Source organism: Mycetomoellerius zeteki, unplaced genomic scaffold (assembly GCF_001594055.1).
Source record: "Mycetomoellerius zeteki isolate Tzet28-1 unplaced genomic scaffold, Tzet1.0 scaffold191, whole genome shotgun sequence".
Taxonomy (NCBI): domain Eukaryota; kingdom Metazoa; phylum Arthropoda; class Insecta; order Hymenoptera; family Formicidae; genus Mycetomoellerius; species Mycetomoellerius zeteki.
In genome coordinates, this window is record NW_017256866.1 from 513,974 (window position 1) to 535,584 (window position 21,611).

At 31.8% G+C, this 21,611-nt stretch overlaps 1 protein-coding gene across 1 annotated transcript in view; it reads left to right on the forward strand.

The window, feature by feature from the left end:
* Positions 1-21,611, forward strand: part of LOC108722037 (Kainate-type ionotropic glutamate receptor subunit 1D) — a 195,489-nt gene that overhangs the window by 154,038 nt on the left and 19,840 nt on the right. Inside the window, exon 4 of the mRNA XM_018446938.1 lies at positions 21,031-21,215. Within this exon, the coding sequence (XP_018302440.1) occupies positions 21,031-21,215 (185 nt within the window). The remainder of the gene's footprint in view (positions 1-21,030; positions 21,216-21,611) is intronic.

Genomic DNA, 21,611 nt, shown 5'->3' on the forward strand with positions numbered 1-21,611 from the left:
AGAGCGGATTTCATCTGCAACGCTCGTTAACGCGAAATTCCGACAAAACGTAATAAATCGTTCTCTGTCTCATCGTGTAATTGTCTCGTACCGACAAAACTTTACTGCGTGTGAACTGGAAATTAATATATTTAAATCCAACGAACACATCACCCCTCTGCCGTTTTCTCATACTCCTATTTGAGCGAATATACCATTTCCGGCTTTCTCTCTTCCACCTCTCTTCTTCTTTTCTACATTCCGTTCCAACATAATCTACGGTTTCGGAGTTTCCTCAATGGATTTTTGGATTACTGCGAGACAAATGACTACTGTTCCCCACGGGGAAAGTATAGAATACTGTGGAACTGCGATTATCCGGCCAATCCCGACAGAGAATTAGCTCGACGTCAGTGGAAATTTCTCCCCCATTACCGAAGTCCACCTTAGAAATTGATGGAAAGAGATATTACGAAGTAATCTTTAATAATCTCAAATGTTTGTAATGTAAATTCATCAAGTTAAATTGGAAAGTGACTTAAGTTAACATTTGGATTATGAGGACGTTTCGAGTTATCATAATTTTAATTAACAGACTGAACGTTCAAATTATATTAGATACATTTATAATAACGAGGTAGGTATAAACATTAATTAAAAGGAACGTATGTAATAAAATAAAAAGTAGAAAAAATACTTTCTTTCTTTCTTATACACGGAAGCGATCGCATAGAAGGCAAGTACTTTCTTTCTTTATGTGAATTCCGGTGTCCCCAACATCAAATATTTAACTTTCTCAAAAATTTAACGTACCAGCAACTCTCGTTTCAAACTGTACCTACAAGTTAAATCTGACTTTTTTGCGATTTCAAAATATTACAGGTTTCTATCGTAAATTGTTCATAAATGTACGGAGTCGTAAAACTTTATTGAATGCGACTTAAATTCTGTCGTTATCACCTATTCGATATATACATATACACGGAAGCGATCGCATAGAAGGCAAATAAACACTTTGTCTTCATATTCTTTATATCTCTGCCATAACCTTTACGAGTATGACCAAAAACGGTAATAAAAACAAAACGCACGTTGCTATCTGCGCCTACTTCGCAAATTACGTTATTTTCTTTACGTGCTTAAAGTCATGTCTTAAAGAGGTTATACGGTCTTTGCGTACAAAAAAGATACTTTCAATAAAATGTTTACTATTAATTGAAGACTAAAGATAGGTTGTAAACATAATTTTTACAGATTTTGTGGGAAAATGACACATAAAAAGTTGTAAAAAATTCTAAATAATTTAAAATATCGATTTTTTATTTTATCGATATTACGCAAAGAAACAATCTCATCTATCTTTTTTAACTTTCCTATATGAGATTTAAAACTAACACAGTTAATTCGTTTGATTTTTATTTTAAAAGTATATCACTCAAATAATCATACAAAAATATAACGAGAAGAGAAGAATTTAATTGCTTTAGTTGTGCAACGCGAACAATACCTCATCTTTACAGGAGAGCATCTTTCTTTCGTATGAGATGATTCAGCTAGAATGATTATCAGAAATGAATCGTGCAAACACGCTCTAAAACGGTACGATGATCCTCATTCGGCATCTATCAGATTAGCGTTCATGCTTTACTTTACCGAGAATTAACGAGTCGAGGAGTAAATAAGCACTCTGCTTGCGATTCACGAAGGCCAGTGTTATATAAGCCCCTGCCCCTCATAAAATCTATAAACCGCGTGAAGCATAAGGGAACGAGTATATCCGTGAAAATTCCGTCGCCCGATCCACTTTCCCAGACCACCTCGCCGGGTTTGCAGACTTCTCGTATGTACACAAGGCCTCCAGACATATGTACAGTTTATATAATATATGTATACACTATACGATTATATAGATACATATGTATATCTATGTATAATATATAGGTTATTTCACTACTAACATATTTGTGTTCACTCAGCTTATGAATTGCTTGATCAACTTCGAGGCAATTTTTTCTCAGTAAAAATTCGGTAAAAATATTCATTTTGTCACTACAGTTTGCTATAAAAGATCAACATTTTAGTAATCGAAGTTCTAATGAAAGTTTGAACAAAGCATTGAAATCCATAGGATTTAAAAAAGTAAGATTTTGTACAAAATTTGTAAAAAGAATTTAAATATTAAAAAAAATGGAGAAATATCTTTTAAGTATTTTAGCAGAACAACAGATCACAATAGCGTCAAAATGACGTTAAAATCGACCGTGACTAATCGAAAAGTGACTTTTAATAACTATTTTGAAGTTTTAACATTATTTTAGCGTTTGATGTCATTATGACTTGCAATGTTTTATAGTATTCTATACTTTCCACGTTGGGGACAATAATCATTTGTTCTGCTTGAACCAATATGAACAGGTTGAAGTTGAAGAATGAAAATTATCCAACAAATTTATTAAAAATTATCGAATTGTTATGTTTAATGATGTTTAAATATATATTTATTACAATAAAATCTGAAAGAAAATTAAGAAAGTTCATTAGAAATTTATGAGATATTTTATGTCGACAATAAAGCGAATTATATGAGGTATATGGAACCGGGGTAATCCTTGTGCCGTAATCGCGAGACTCTTGAAAAATGGATCGATTCTACGTTACTACGCGTATAATATTGCCGTAGTAGTAACGTCCGTAATGGCAACTAAGGCGATCATAAAATGGTCACTATGCTACAAACATAACAGTAAATCACAATCTCGTCGTCGCAATTACGTTCGCAACTACGGTGTCCAGTTTAACGTTACAGTGAGGCAGACTTATTTTTAAAAAAGTCTCTCAGTTAGTTTTTCTTTACTGATTTTAAAAACACTTTATTATAAATTTTTCGTGCAGTTTAAAAAGCACGGAAAAGTTTAGAAACGTTTTTGTGTGTGTTGTGTGAAAATTAAATATTAACTGATGCAAAATTAAATAAAAAATATTGTATCTCTCTCAATAAATATAATAGATATATATTATTTATATTTATATTTATATTATATAAAAATAATAATAACACAATCCAGTACTTTCTTTCTTTATGTGAATTCCGGTGTCCCCAACATCAAATATTTAACTTTCTCAAAAATTTAACGTACCAGCAACTCTCGTTTCAAACTGTACCTACAAGTTAAATCTGACTTTTTTGCGATTTCAAAATATTACAGGTTTCTATCGTAAATTGTTCATAAATGTACGGAGTCGTAAAACTTTATTGAATGCGACTTAAATTCTGTCGTTATCACCTATTCGATATATACATATACACGGAAGCGATCGCATAGAAGGCAAATAAACACTTTGTCTTCATATTCTTTATATCTCTGCCATAACCTTTACGAGTATGACCAAAAACGGTAATAAAAACAAAACGCACGTTGCTATCTGCGCCTACTTCGCAAATTACGTTATTTTCTTTACGTGCTTAAAGTCATGTCTTAAAGAGGTTATACGGTCTTTGCGTACAAAAAAGATACTTTCAATAAAATGTTTACTATTAATTGAAGACTAAAGATAGGTTGTAAACATAATTTTTACAGATTTTGTGGGAAAATGACACATAAAAAGTTGTAAAAAATTCTAAATAATTTAAAATATCGATTTTTTATTTTATCGATATTACGCAAAGAAACAATCTCATCTATCTTTTTTAACTTTCCTATATGAGATTTAAAACTAACACAGTTAATTCGTTTGATTTTTATTTTAAAAGTATATCACTCAAATAATCATACAAAAATATAACGAGAAGAGAAGAATTTAATTGCTTTAGTTGTGCAACGCGAACAATACCTCATCTTTACAGGAGAGCATCTTTCTTTCGTATGAGATGATTCAGCTAGAATGATTATCAGAAATGAATCGTGCAAACACGCTCTAAAACGGTACGATGATCCTCATTCGGCATCTATCAGATTAGCGTTCATGCTTTACTTTACCGAGAATTAACGAGTCGAGGAGTAAATAAGCACTCTGCTTGCGATTCACGAAGGCCAGTGTTATATAAGCCCCTGCCCCTCATAAAATCTATAAACCGCGTGAAGCATAAGGGAACGAGTATATCCGTGAAAATTCCGTCGCCCGATCCACTTTCCCAGACCACCTCGCCGGGTTTGCAGACTTCTCGTATGTACACAAGGCCTCCAGACATATGTACAGTTTATATAATATATGTATACACTATACGATTATATAGATACATATGTATATCTATGTATAATATATAGGTTATTTCACTACTAACATATTTGTGTTCACTCAGCTTATGAATTGCTTGATCAACTTCGAGGCAATTTTTTCTCAGTAAAAATTCGGTAAAAATATTCATTTTGTCACTACAGTTTGCTATAAAAGATCAACATTTTAGTAATCGAAGTTCTAATGAAAGTTTGAACAAAGCATTGAAATCCATAGGATTTAAAAAAGTAAGATTTTGTACAAAATTTGTAAAAAGAATTTAAATATTAAAAAAAATGGAGAAATATCTTTTAAGTATTTTAGCAGAACAACAGATCACAATAGCGTCAAAATGACGTTAAAATCGACCGTGACTAATCGAAAAGTGACTTTTAATAACTATTTTGAAGTTTTAACATTATTTTAGCGTTTGATGTCATTATGACTTGCAATGTTTTATAGTATTTTATACTTTCCACGTTGGGGACAATAATCATTTGTTCTGCTTGAACCAATATGAACAGGTTGAAGTTGAAGAATGAAAATTATCCAACAAATTTATTAAAAATTATCGAATTGTTATGTTTAATGATGTTTAAATATATATTTATTACAATAAAATCTGAAAGAAAATTAAGAAAGTTCATTAGAAATTTATGAGATATTTTATGTCGACAATAAAGCGAATTATATGAGGTATATGGAACCGGGGTAATCCTTGTGCCGTAATCGCGAGACTCTTGAAAAATGGATCGATTCTACGTTACTACGCGTATAATATTGCCGTAGTAGTAACGTCCGTAATGGCAACTAAGGCGATCATAAAATGGTCACTATGCTACAAACATAACAGTAAATCACAATCTCGTCGTCGCAATTACGTTCGCAACTACGGTGTCCAGTTTAACGTTACAATATATTATATCAGTACATTGAAAAAAAAGATTGGCTGCTGCAGCTAATTAGATGGTAAAATATGGCATAATATTTTTAATTGACTACAACAGCCAATTTTTGGTTGTGTTATCCTATCCACAATGTCAGTATAGGATTTCGATTGACTAACGCAACCAAAAATTGACTGTTGCAGCCAATTAAAAATGCCATGCCATATTTTACCATTTAATTTGCTGCAGCAGCCAACCTTTCCTTTCAGTGTAGTTACGCCATAATTGATGAATTTTATAGCTTGAATGGATAATATATGAGAAACATATTATTAGGTTGTATTATATAAAATAATTTAGTACTATATAATAACAATGTTTGTAACAATTACACGAAAATGTATAACCGTGATAGCTAGTAGCGACATTGTTCTTGACATTTAGTTACAGCTTTTATAAAATCACCTCGCTTATCGATACATCATACACATCCTCCAGACGATCAAACGAAAAATTTTATTACAACGACGATATGGCAAGGAGAAACGATTGTGCTTTTAATACTAAGCAACTGTAGTTACCAATATCGAATGTATCATAGGGTTACCAGACGTACCTGTTTTTCATAGCATCCCCAAATTGAACTTTGTGTCCTCCGACAAAGTTTGTCCCCAGAATCTCGGTTTTCACTGAATATCTCCGAATTTATCATTCTTGAATTATTGATACAGAAACAATGTCATTATAACTTGTTTTACTATGATTATACAGGCAATAGATAGTAGGGGGACCGGGGTCAGTAAACTATAGAGGTAAGTAGAATAATCGAGGCTACGTTATAAACGAGAGACACGCGTAAACCCGTCTGAGCATCAGCAGCGACTGCCGCTCAGTCTGCTGTAACATCTCGTTGCTAACACATCTATTGTATGATAGAAGTTACGCTACAATTTTAAAAAATCGTACACCTAAGTAAACATTTTTATTCTTAAAGTTTTACAGTCTGTTCAATAAGAGCGTACGGTTCCACACTTCATTAATAGATGACGCACAGATGTTAAGTTTAGTTTTTCCGATTCTCTGAACAGTTTGGAAGAATGCTTTGAGGTCATATGGGTAGTGTGACTTGTTTTGACTGTAACAGGGCAAATAACCACAATGAGTGCTGCGTATGCAAGTCGTTTTGGAGTGGGCTGGAGTGGTCAAAGGCTAATATTGACCATTTTGGTCATTGTAATCTCTTTTTGCCAATGTAATCTCTACCGATGAATCATCCTTTTGGGCCTGGATTCCCAGAAGGTATGCGTGGTCAACTCGTCACGATCCCGTTGTTCAACATACAGTAAAACACCCAGTGAAAGTACACGTATGGGGATGTTTCTGTAAACAGGAATTTGGAATACGGAGTGGAAATGTGAAAATGCACAGAGAGAAAAATGTTTGGTATTTGTAACTATAATTATATATTACTATAATTATATATATATATAGTTACTGTTATTATTATTATAGCAGTAATAATCATAATTATAGTAATATATAATTATAGTTACAAATACCAAACATTTTTCTCTCTGTGTGGCATCACTACAATGGATTGGCCTTCCCAGTCGCCTGATGCCAATCCCATCGAAAACGTGTGGGCAATCATGAAGATGAAACTCAGAGAAAAGAAAGTTTTTAATTTAAAGCAGCTCGTTCGTCATATACGGGAAATCTGGAGAAATCTTCCTGAGGCAATGGCTGAAAATCTCGTAGAAAGCATGCCCCGACGCTGCCAGGCCATACTCGATAATAAAGGAGATTGAACAATTTACTAAGTAAACGCATTTTAGTTTATTGAATTTAATAATAGATCCAAATAAAATTTTTAACAAAATTCTGTGTTTTTTTTTAGGAGAAACGGCCCGTACGTTCTTGTTGAACAGACTGTACAATCGTATATAATTGTCTGAGATATTTTATTTCCATTTAGATAGTAAGCGCAGTTCTTACTTATTAAAGTCCAACAGATTTTTTTGTTTATCTGTCTTTGTTCGTATACTGTTAATGTTTTTAAAAAATGAACGGATGGGGCTAGTAGGCTAATCACAATACGGGGCTATATAACTAATTTAGTGACGACTCTGATAGTATCTACTCCCAAACTTCTTGAAATGAAATTTCACTCTAAAAGAGTGAAAATACAATCAGTTTTGAAAGAGAGTGAAAATGTTTCACTCTCTTGAAAAAGAGTGGCAATATTTCATTCCTTTAAAGAGATTTACCTCAGTGGTAAATATTATAAGTTTAGTTCCCTTACGTCCAATCTCGATAAAAAACAAAATTCTGTGTTTTTTTTTAGGAGAAACGGCCCGTACGTTCTTGTTGAACAGACTGTACAATCGTATATAATTGTCTGAGATATTTTATTTCCATTTAGATAGTAAGCGCAGTTCTTACTTATTAAAGTCCAACAGATTTTTTTGTTTATCTGTCTTTGTTCGTATACTGTTAATGTTTTTAAAAAATGAACGGATGGGGCTAGTAGGCTAATCACAATACGGGGCTATATAACTAATTTAGTGACGACTCTGATAGTATCTACTCCCAAACTTCTTGAAATGAAATTTCACTCTAAAAGAGTGAAAATACAATCAGTTTTGAAAGAGAGTGAAAATGTTTCACTCTCTTGAAAAAGAGTGGCAATATTTCATTCCTTTAAAGAGATTTACCTCAGTGGTAAATATTATAAGTTTAGTTCCCTTACGTCCAATCTCGATAAAACTAGGCTCATTCGACGTGTTTTTGCACGAAAAGAACGAATTTAGCAAAAAGAAGCATTGTTCTGCCTTGTGAATCGAAATATTAATCATTAAAGTTTGTTAAGTTAGAAAATCTGTCATTCACTATGCCCAAAAAAGTTGATAGAGAACGATAGAAACATCCTATCGTTTTCAATATGAAATTTGGTTCGTAAATTCACTAATTTGAATCAGATCTTATAGGAATCTTGTATCAATCTTACAAAATCCGATAAAACACGATAGGATTCATATTCGATCAATCGTGATGCTCGCGAGGTCAACGATAGAAAATGATATAAACTTATAGAAAACGATACAAATTGATAGAAATCTTATCGTTCTCAACCATTCTCTATCAACTTTTTTCACCAGTAATAATAGTTAAATTACATGTATAAGAAATTTTTAATGCATTAATACGTATAAATATGTATAAACATACATAATATAATATGATAAATTATATATGTTTATGAACATTTATACATAAAACATGTATAAATATTCATAAACATATATAATTCTATATGAAACATATACATATATGTTTATACATCCTTCTTTCTTTTGTAAAATTATTTTTAAGTGTAATAGAAGTAGTAATAATAATGTGAAAATATTAAGAATAATTAAACGGATAATTTTGTGAATATGTGTGTGGATACTCTAAATGCATAAAGGGTAACTTATCGTATTATGTTTGTTATAACTGTAATTCGGATAATGATTCGGATTAGATAAATTGTTATTTAGTACAAAGTTATACATTTTTTATTTTATAATAAATATGTTTGTGTTTAAAATACATTTTTATAAATTTTTTGTTATTATGTAGTCAAAGATGTACCTTAAAATATTTATTAATCTTCATTTTAATAGTGTTAATCAAATTACCCCATACCATCAGTCAACTTACCCCGGTCCCGGGGCTAATTAAATCAGATACATTAGAAAAATGCATTTTTTTTCATAGTAATTATCAGTTTTCCCTTATTATTAAAATATTATTAGATAGTCAAATGTATGTAGTAACTGGCGTAGAATTAATTTTTTCGATAAGTCTCTTAATTTCGTCTATAATAATTCGAAACTGAAAAATGAGTCTATCCTCTTATCCTCAGTCTCCCCTAATTAACCAGTTCTATAATTCTGCGACTATTAACGTTCTGATCCATCGATAACGTTCTTATCGATAATATACTGTTTAATTCTCCTTGGAATGAAGAATTGAGAAATATAACTACAACATCTTTTACTCTATTCCATGTATCTCTCTCTCTCTCTCTCTCTCTCTCTCTCTCTCTCTCTCTCTCGTATAGCAAAATAAGTATTATAGTTTTTATGTGGTATTAATAATTCATAGAATGACAAATATTGAAAATATTTTTTGAAAATATTAAATTTGTTTACCTGTAGTATAGTTTATTAAGCAGAACAATATATAAAACAATACTAATTTTACACATGGATTATCTACTTTTTCTCGTACCAACAAAAAAGTTTAAAACTTGTCCCTAAATTCAGTAAAACAAATCTGATAATCTTGTAAGATTTAAATGAAAGAAGTTGTATACCTATTGTAAATTAAAAATTTATTGTCATCATTAAAGTCATGTAACACGTATTTGATATCCTCCTCCATAAATTCCAATTTAAAAATACACTGTGTACTAAATATCATTTTTTTTTCATTTTTGAGCAAAAAACAAATGGCTGATTAAAATAACCGATATTAATGTAGCAGTATATATTTTTACAATAGATCAGCCGAAGAATAAAAATACGAGTATATACATTAAACTTGTAATTCCGAAAGTTAATTTTATTTCAATCGTTTCACCGTAACAGTTTGCTTTTCGTCACCGAAAACTTCTTTAAAGCAAAAGAAATTTCAGTTAGCTACTCAACTGATAGACTCCTCTCTGGAAGAGGGTAGTTAACCGATAGGTAGTTAACTCCGAAAGCGTGCCGTAGGGAACTGACTAATACGACCTTCCGTGCTAATGCATTAAGCTAATCTTCAAAGTTTGCGCAAAAACTGCTTTGAACAAGAAGAACTCGAGAGTTTAAAGACCGTCGAAAATGAATTTCTCAACAGCGCGTCGGAAAATTGGTTGCGATTGTGATTAACATGAGTACTATCATTTAACGTTCTAATCATGTCGGTTTTGGTCGTATTTATCTACACGCTTAATCTTAATTTATCATTATCTTTTTATATTCTGTTCAATTATATCTTTACTTGCCATAATTTTTTATACACTCTTCTCAGATTATTTACAAACTTATATCTATCTTATCTTTTTTCTAGTTTCTTTGCGATATTGAGATAAGATTTGTTAAACTTTTACATCCAATATATTCTATAATATAGTTTATAAATAATCTCTCTCTTTTTATATCTATCTTCGTCAGTCAATTGCAAATTATTATGAATTGTTATGTCGTAGTTCGACTACAGTTAAACACAATCGCATTTCATCATCTTCTGCATTTTAAAACGATTTTCTTTAGATCAGATAAGATCATCTTGAATGTAAAAAGCCTCGCAAGATCGAAAAAAGCATTCATGGTTTTATTTCATATTCTCGTCCTATCTATCGTTTTATCTATCGCATACAAATCTCTCTCTCTCTCTCTCTCTCTCTCTCTCTCTCTTTCTCTCTCTCAACATGCCTGGAACAGTAAATCTCATTCTTATTCCTTGATTTAACTCTTTCAATGTTATGAATATATACAATATAAAATATTATATATATATATATTATTTAATCTTTCAAACTCAAAATCCTAAAATATGCAATGTTTGCGCCTGAATTAATTTACTTTCTATTTATTTTTCTTAATAAATACTTAATATAAACATTTGAAAAATCATATTTATATTAATATTAATAGGTACATTAATTTAAAAAATTAAGCACAGACATATTAAAAGGAAAAGTTCTCATTTTATTAAACGTGTTATCAAAATTATATTAGAATTTAACTTTAATACTACATTCTCTATAGCATTCATGTCAGCGACGAAAGGGTTAAAGTTACCATGGAAACGCTAAACGAGACAAAATGAAGAAGCAGCCAAGAACGGGCTGCTCAATATCGAGTTACTGAAAGTCAGGAGAACTGCCGAAGTCGTCGCGAAGAATTGCATGAACGACAGCACCATGAGAATAAACCGAGCCCTTTGTAATGTAATTGCATGATAAGGACGAACTTATTCGCGATAAGAGAAGAAGGCACGAAAGAGCTGAAGCTTGAATTACCGATAGATTATGATGATCTTGAAATAAGAGATATAGGGATAAAGAGAATTATCACTTTTAGATTCTAATAGCTTAGCTACGTCACTTGAAAACTCTACAGATTCTTAATTACATCTTAATTATGATAACGAAATTTCGCCATATTACATGCTCTCAAAGTCTTCTTAATATAACTTAATAGTGTAAGATGAAATATTCTAATCTAAATAACTTAAATTATGTACTTAAAATACCTACTGCGTCCTTTGATATTGAATTAACGATTTCGTTCTCTTACTTCAAAAGTGAATTTTTAAAAATATGAATTTCGACTTATTACCAACTTTATCCAACTTATGGATAAATATTATTCTGTCAATCATCAAAAGTAAATTAAACTTAACTTTATAATCCATTCAAAAACCGATGTACTTGTGTTGTTTTCAAGGTTTTCAAGAGAGATTATAATATCTTAAAAAATGACATATTTGGAGTTGTATCGTTTTTGTAAGTAAAAAAGTCTCTTATAGAAAACATTTAGAGTTAAAAAGTTTTAGTGACAGAAGTTTGAACTTTTGAAGAAGAAATTGTTTTATAAAATTTTGCCAATTTTAGCTGATCAAGATAAATATATAAATTGTTGTGATATTTTGAGTTATATCATTTCTGATAAGATATTCCAGATTTGTTATAATTTTGTAAAACATTAAAATCGTCGAAAAGAATGGTTTTTAAGGATTGTTTAACGAAAATAATTTTTGATTATATTTGTAAGAGTATATTCTTTTTATCGATATTACTTGATTAAGTCAATAATTTTCTATTAAGTTGTGAACAATAATTTTTTCTCTTTTCTGTAAAATTTATTTTTTTTTTAATTGTGCACTTTTGAAAAGAACAATATGTAAAAACCACTACTGTCAAATTTTATCTAATTAATATGATTATAATAGTAAAAATTATATTAAATTTGAAGAACGTGAAATTAATTATCGCCAAATATAATAAATTTATTAGTGACTTTCACTCCACAAATAAAGATACATGTACAAGTTGAGGGATCACCGATCTCGTAACGTTGATGACATTTTCCATTCCTATTCTTTCGGCAGTTAGTCGCTTTTATCTTCACATCGAAATCGTGCCGCGATGTGATAAAGCGCGTTTCGTACGAGGAAGGGTTCTTTGTCCGATGAGCAATGCATTATTTGTGCGTCTATCGATCTTCGGCCATGAGGAGTTCTTTCGCATGCCGCGCTTCAGCTCATTCGACGAATCGGCGATAAACGTAAATCCCTCTTGCCAAAGTCGGTCCAACCCCAGCGAAGGAAAGCCGCGTATTTAATCTTCGATCGGCGGTAATATTATAAATCTACTCAGAATTTTAAATTAACATAAAATTTTTAGTATATTGGACACCTCTTGGCAGGAACATCTTTTGTGTTTTTACGATAAACTTAAAAAAAACACGTTTTTTTCTACATAATAAAAAGTATTATTCTTTTTTCTACATAATAAAAAGTATTATTCTTTTTTCTACATAATCTTTACACGCACATGTTTTATTAACATTTGATATACGCAATATCAATATCGACAATTTCTAGAGCAAAAAGTGTATTAAAATACAAATTAGCTTTTAAACGATTTAAATAAGAATAAAGCCAAATGTAAGTATTCATGCAATGCATGGCTGCTTTATACTCATATTGTGCCTATGGGCTGAAATATTTCGAGCAATCCTTCATGATGTGATATGACTTAGAGAAAAAAAATTTTTAGAAAATCATTTTAGAACAACTTAAAAATTTTTCTCAAGATCTTAAGAAATGCTTTATTTATTCAATTCTTTTTAAAATTTTCTGTCCTTAAAATTTTTCGCCCTGGGCTATAGCCAACCCATGCCTTAAGCACTGTAATCTATGCAATAATACAGTTTGCAAACACACAGCAGGGGGAACGCAATTATAACTCTTACAAGATTTTTATTCACTTGTACTTTGGTTGGAAACGATACGAGTAAGAGTTGAAACTTTGTGCAATTGATGCATGTATTCTAATATTTACTACAGATGCACTGTATTTACGGTGGCATTGAAGAGTTTTGCTTGCGTGTGACAGGAACGAAACAATTTACTTATTGTAGTAAAATAGGAATCGGAGACTTTTCAGTTTCACAGTGAAGTAAAATCACGATTTTGCGCGTGACGGGTTTCAGTCGGAGAACGGACAGTTAGATTCCACGTAAGAAAATATTCGTTTCCTTCAACGATTTCACCCGCATTTCACCCGCTCCTGAGTGTAGCAGTTAGTTTCCCCGAGAACGGCATTAGGAAGATTAAAGGACAATTCGGTCCTCATTGCAAAGGGATTAAAATCACTCTCGAAGCTTTGCAAGTTTCCTACCTCGTATCTGTACCCTGCCGGTTCTCCTCTTCGCCTATCTTGTAGATGTGGTGGATGCAGGCATCTAGTAGCACTCGCGATCGCGCGCCGCTGACGAACGAATTAACATAATCCTGCTGCTTTCTCGCTCGCAGAATCGATGAATACGAATCAGTACGCGCATTGAATTTCCAGATGTGAGCAAAAAGACGATTAGTTGGCTCATCGATTTGCTTAGCCTGGTTAATGACCGTTTTCGATTAATTACTTTTAAATGATCCGTAAGGGACACGATTATTTTTAAACAATCTATATATAAGGAACGGAATAATTTAAAGCGGCTGATAATTAGGCTACGAGTTTTTCATTGTTAAGAAACATGATTTAATTTTGCTTGATTTCCTCGAATAATTCAAATCAAAAGAATTCATGTCTGCTAAATGGCTCTTGACTCCTGCGTACAGAAATACATAGTTATAAGAATAATTACACTGAGAAAAATTTCTGGTTGAAAATAAACCAGTAGATTCCGTGATCATATCAATTAGAATTCCGGTCATCATTATTGGACATCTTTATTTCTAGTTATTTCAACTAGAATTATAATAGATTTAACTCTATAAAATTCTGATTTGTCCATTTTCTATTAAAATTCTTATTAATGCAACCAGACTCTTTTTCTAGTGTATAAGTAATTTTATAAGAATTAAGGAATAATAGTTATATTTAGAAATAAGACTATTTCTAAAATTAAAAGGAGAAACGTGTTGCGAATATACGTCACAGGAGCAACAAGACTAAAAGAAACATGAACAAGATACTACCTGATAATACCGATATCTTATTCTGATACTGTCGCGAAGTAATGTGGATCGAGGCCGACCGGTTGCGATATCACGTCTCGTGAAAATGTCGAGCTGGACTTTCCGTCCTCAACAAGTCGACAAGAATTCAATAGAATTCAATAGAATTCAATAGAAGCTATAAATGTCTCAGGTGCTAGAAGTATGAAGTCGTAAAACAAAATATCTTATTAACCGCGTTGATATCTAGGAGCCACGACTTTTCTCGTGAGTTTTATCGTTAATCGTTAAGCTGCGCAATCCGATAAATTTATGAAGAGTGAAAGTAGATTTTGAAAATCTCCGAAGATATTGGGCTTATGTGATCGCATTAATTCAAGCTGTTTCATATTTTGTCGGCTCATCCGCAGCCTTGCGGATTTCGCTGGTTAAGTTGCGCCGAAGCTAAGTTCAACTCACAAATCAAACTTGTTACCCGAAAAATAAGAATTGAAGGTGTGCTCGCAAGTCAGATTGAGAATATAAATCTGGGAATAAAAAGGAAGTAGAGGAAAGGTATGTAATGTAGATATTGTGCTATCGAATGCCCTAATCTTGAATAAGGAACGAGCAAGCGAGCAAGCGCGAGAGAGAGAGAGAGAGAGAGAGAGAAAGAGAGAGAGTTCCATTCTGAGGAAGGAGAAAAGAGTACGAAATTATGGCTTGTGGCCACCAAACGTACTGAAATACTTGAATGAAACCGACGAGGAAAAGCCCCGAAAGAATAGAAATATATTACTTTCCTAAGGATAGATACTAAGAATGTCGACCGAAACATCGAGGAAATGGCAAGAAAAATGAGAGTTGTATATATATAGAATACTTTAGAAGTCATACATTAATAGTACTAGACGAGAAAGTCTTGCACTGTAACTATGTAATAAACTTAAGTCCGAATTAAAAGTAAATAAAAATATGAAGTTTTTTATGTAAAAGTTTTTTATATCTTTTTATTCCTTTCATAAGGATTGTCTTTCATGTAAAATTTTCAAAATATTTTAAAATTTGGCTATTTAAATTTTTAATCTTTTTTAAAAATTAAAAATACTTATTTGTTATTCATATTAAGGATTTATTATTTAAAAGTGTATGATACATTAAAAACGTTCCGAAGGCATATATTTTATTTATTTCACACACTAAGAGAGAACACATTAAAATTAATGCTATTATGTTATTATTATTTATAAAACAGTCTTAACAAAAAATTTAAACTTAGGTGTGTGTGTGTGTGTATGTGTTTTTTTATTACTATTTTTTATATAAATGAACATGTATAAGAGTTTGATCCAATTTTATATACGTTTCTATCACTTTAATAAAGAGGAAATAAAATTTTTGAATATAAAGTGTCATTGTCACGATACGAGTTAGTGGTTTTGAAGTGAAGGATGAAATTACAGTCGACAATGAACAGGCACGATCAAGGTTCGTATAGAAGGACTCGAGAAGGGAGGAAGAGAGAATCGCGGGATTAGATATTACTCGGTATCAGGGTCGCTCGCCAACTGGCTTTGATATATTACCGAGTGATAATCCTATCTGTGCACAAAGCCAGGACACAATGATACAACCAAAGCAACTGGATGCCATGTCGACTCCGTTGCACTTACAATATGTATCCAGCTGTCTGCCAGTGAGAGCACGAGTTGTGTCTAAGATGCTTATAGAGCATAGAAGTAAACACTGTACCACACACACACACACACTAACGTCTGACAAGAACTGAAGATGGAAATCCGTGTTAACGAAGAACGGTCAAACAACTTTGTTAGGAATGATTGCAATGCGATGCAATATTATCTCTAGCAATGCATAAATATGATAAAAATATAATAACGTGAATACGGTATATCACATGAATAGTAACTCTAGACTTTTAGTGTTGTGTACGTCCTAAAATGAAGAAAAATCTATCGTTATACCGATTGCTTCTTGTTTTATTCTTAAAATAACAATCAGTTATTGTACGTGACAATACAAGTTTAATAAACAAATAATATATAAAATTTTACGTTTCGTTGACCAAAATAAAACATTGCAAAAACATTGAAATATAAACCGTGTATATTTTTCTAGTATTTACGATATTACTCTATTAATCATTTATTATGATTTTTCATTTCTAATTAACTATGGATTGGCTCGAGAAAAAAAATTAAAGATATAAAATATAAAGTTTCATAAAGTTATATAAAGTTTTATAAAAAACATTTTATATTATATTTTGTGCTATATATTATAATTTACATGTACAGATATTATAAAATTATAATATTTTCTGAACAACATTTTCGAGAGTCAAAAACATCCACTAAAAATGATAATATGATGTATTTTATGATACAGAAATAAAAGTTAAATATATACGGGAAAAAAATAAAAACACTTCAATTTATATTTTATCTCTTCATTTTAATTTTGTTACAAAATTTGTAAGCATATTTGAATTGAAAAACTAAAAAAAAATTTAAAACTTTGTTTTTGATGAGTTTGTTTTCTCCGAATGCATATCGTGTGATAGAATTTTAAATAGAACACACACAAAAAATTAATCTTGATTAAAAGCATTAAAAATGATAGATCTAAGACACGAAAAACATATATCAGAAAGAAAATTAAAAAAATTTTGTAATTTAAGTAAGTTTATTACATACGCTTATGATGTAATTTAAATTATTGTATTAATTTAATTATTATTATAAATTTGCCATTTATTCTCTAATCATATCACGATGTTAGATCTTAAATATTAGATTCGAAATATGTGATGCAAAAGGATGATTATACGTTAATAAAAATTCAAAATAATAGAATAAATCTATACATCTCGAGAAAAATAGCTTGGAAAAGTAATGAAGCATTTATATGCTTGATTAAAATTTCACCTTTAACAATTAAATTTTGCTATAAACCATCATAAATTAATTATAAATCTATACATGCGTGCTTATAAAGTATGATTCAGTTCCCCAATCCCTGTTTACGTTATTCTGTTGAATTGATAGCACGATCCGATCGATATGCAAAGTTCTCTCAATTCATTCCATCGCACAACCTGTATCTCAAAGCGATCAAAAGACGAACGCGCATATTGCTCGTGGGCAACAATGTAGCTCGAATTGATTCTGGGCCCACCTCGGGAAAGAGATTGTCGAGACCTCAAGCGTGCTGTGACCAACTGGAGAAAAAAAAAGAAAAAGAGAAAAAAACGGAGTTCTCGATATACGTACCGATGTATATGATCGTTCGCGGAGCACCCCGAGGCTACCCGACGAAATTGCATTCGGAATTTCAATATAGCGCATATCATATTTCAACCTTAAAACGCCGCCAGCGCTGTCCGGGTATTACTTTGAGGTTCCTATGTCCGTAGAAACCGACTTTGTCCACCGATTATAGAGATTCCGACTGCGGTAAGGTATACGGATTTGAAATACGAGATGAAAAAACTGAGGGATGCGCAACCATCCCCCAAGTACACTCTCTCTCTCTCTCTCTCTCTCTCTCTCTCTCATTTCTCCTCTAACACGATCTTTTCATCAGAGTGGAGCAGCCTGTAGGGGACATTAGATGGTTTTCGCTCGGAATAAATGATCAAAAGGTAATTCCGGATTAAAGCTGTCACTGGCCTGGTGACTTGCTCGCGCTTGTATGCTCTATTGCGATCCGGATGTTGCTCTTTTACAAAGTGATTTAATCAAATTTTCAAAAAAGTCGGTGATGCTATTAACATGTATATTCGCCGGAAGGCATATGCATTCTCTCAGTTTCGGATTCTTCTTCAGATTTGGAGATAATTCCTTAGTGAAACGTTAATAAGAAGATCGAATTATCTCCGAACTTAAAGTTTGTTTACAGGAAATGGAAATTTATATTCTGTTTAGTAAGTTTAAAATTGTTCATTATACAAATTCTGAAACTTCATTAGTTATTATTTAACGTTGCTAAGTTCTATTTGTTCTTTGATTCTTTATAGTACTAAGCCCTTTTCTAAAAAGAATAGATATTTCACTACATAATCTGCTATCATCAAAAAAATATTGTAGAAGGAAAGTATTTAATGCTAAAAATTAAAGAGAATTATATGTTAATAATGAGAATAATAATACTGCAAATTTTTATTACAAATTGATTCTAAACTTATTAAGTTTTAATAAAATGTTATTTTTACGTTGTTTTTAATTTTATTTCATACCACATTATATTATTTTATATTGATTTACGAATTATATTAATAAATTATTATTATTAAATGCATCTTTGGTTTCTTTTTCATACATATACATACATATATAATAAATAATTATAAAATCTAATAAAAAAAAGTAATACAATTTTAGAAATAATTGGTAATTAATGAGATAATATTGGAGAAAAAGATTCTCTTAAATAAAATACTATTCTCAGCTATATAAAAAATATAATTATTAATAGCAATGACATACTGGGTTATGAACCGGTTATACTTTCAATTCGAATTCGGATCTTCTAAATTCGTGCGGGTATCATCCCAATTCAACCATTGCAGCACATGATAATATTAATCACAATAATCAATGTATACAGGGTGGCTACCAAATATTCTAAAAAATTTTAAGGCGAATTTTTCAAAAAACTCAGGATGAAAATTTCATACAATCATACGTTTGAAACGGCTTAGTTTCAAAAATACAGGGTATCAAAGTTACAGGAAAAATTTTGTATTTTTTCCAAAAATTTTGAAAACCATTCGAATTATTTTGATGAAATTTTAAACATATACAAAGTTACATTAAAATAAATTGAGTGGTTTTCGAAATTTTTGAAAAAAATAAATTTTAACAATTATTTGTTTTTTAATAAATTTTAAATAATTATTAGTTTCAAAGCGTGTTTTTCTTTTTCTTTCGTCGTGTATGTTGGAGAAAAGGAATAATTATCTCGCGGTTCAAATCGGAGGCGAGAAAGACGAGAAAAATTAATGTCAGTTCGTTAGGATGGTTTGTACTTGCATCACAGAATTTAATTACCAGTATGAGTAAAAGTAAATGGCAGCTACGAGAAAAATGTCGATTTAACGAGAAAGCACAAACGTATCGCTATCGTAACGATATTCGTCGTTAGGTGAGATGACCTTTCAAGCAACTTTCACGTATCCGACAATCTCTAGAAACGACGATAATGGTCAAAATATATATTTTGTTGATATTTGTTTTGTAGATATTTGTTTTGTTTTTATTCTTTTTTTATTAATGAAAGGTATCATAAACGAGTTCCAAAGCAATCTTCCGCCAAGTACCCGGCGGAGCGCCGAGACAATTTTCTTCCAAAGTTTACCCGCTTGTGCTTATCGAGAGAGGAGTTTGCACGAGCAAAAAATTCTTATTATGACTTATCCATGATCGTCTACTCTGACCAAGATACTTTGGATAAACCAAGATGAGCTAAGATTGACGATGACGAAATTGCATAACTGCGATGTTGTAATTGAAGGAAATGCAACTTGAGAACGCGGATTTCCTTCAAAACAGCAATGCTGTTCTTTTTTTTACTACAAAGATTATGTATTATATAAAAGAATGCAAACGAATTTAATATGCCAGCTCGAGAAAAACAAGAAACTTGCAATATTCGATAAATGTTTGGCATGGTGATTTATCGTCATTGTTATTCGAAAAGAAGAGAGGGCATTGTTATGAAAGGGGCATTTGATGCAATCTGAACGAAATCGATCATGCCATAGGTAACAAAAACATTTATTCGCTAAATGAAATTGGGAGTGAATGGGAGAGATTGACAGGGGTTTATGCATCGAGCCAGTGCAAGATCCCGGCGGATTGCGAGATCCTGGCGAACGTTCCGCTAATACCGAGTCGTTTATCACAACTGGCGAATGGAGAGCTCGTGAGATCGCGAGATCGTCCGACAAGCTGCACGCGGTGTTACGCTACTAAGTTCACCTGAGTTACGGTGATTAATCGATAATAGGTTCCATATGATACGGACGGTACGTTGTCGATGTGCGAAACGACCTTAATCACATTAGTTGATGATGACATGATCGATATATTATGATGGGACAGGTCATTCCGTTTCGTTCAGCTTAACATTACAGTACACGGCCCCTGGCGTTCACGTCATGCTTATCTTGCTCGCGTGTCCGCGTAATACGCTTGCATCTACATATACATTATCATAATAGAAGCGAGCTGACTAATTAATCGATCCACCTCCCAATTTCAGTTTGCGCAGACAAACTGACACTGCGCGTTTCATTTATGGTCGTGGGATGAATTACAAAACGAGTTATTCTAATGTTTACACAGATAAATATCAATATATTTATATTTACACTTTGCTAAAAAAAATCTGTCTGCTTTATGCAGTAAACGCAATGATACTGGAAACATAACATGTCATAAAATATGAGGTTTACAAAAATGAATGCATGTTTGCTACATTTGTTCGAATAAATAAATTTGAAAATTATATATGGAAAAATATATATATATAATCTTATTGGAAAGATAATTACGTTTGGCTGCTTATAGCATTTTTTATCGTTATGCCATTTATTGAGAAAGTTGCTAAATGACTTGGATGACTAAATAGAAATGCCGGCGATATATTTTTCATAAGAAATTTTATACTTTCGCAATTTTAACAACAATTCTTACTGATAGCATTTATACCTTGACGTTTATTACAGTGTGCCATCTACTGCGAGGCGGTGTAGCAGCGATTTTTGGACCGCAGAGCGCACATACGGCATCTCACGTGCAGAGCATTTGCGACACCATGGAAATTCCGCATTTGGAGACACGTTGGGACTACCGGCTTAGACGACAGAGCTGCCTCGTCAACCTCTATCCTCATCCCACCACTTTGTCCAAGGTACGTATACACAAACTTTAGCCAGAATAATAGCCTCATTAAAGCCGGTACTCATCGCGCAAAATCTGCCTTCGTGACCTTTCTCTTCACGGATTTCTTGCCTCTCATAGCTGTTTTACCTCTACCTTCATCGACGAGCAAACATAGCCCTTTTAGATTGTGGGATTAACGGTTGTCGCTCTAATCAAGGTAATTTCAACATTTCGTGCTTCTCATTTTACGTTGCACTGCAATTATAATTGGAGTGTGAAAAAAATCAATGAAGTCTAGAAAAATATCAAATTTTCAATAGAAAAAAAACATACTATTATAATATAAAAAAATTTTTAGTAAAATTATATTGTAAGCGTTTTTTAGGATCGCTTTTTTATTATTTTAATTTATTAAAAAAATTTG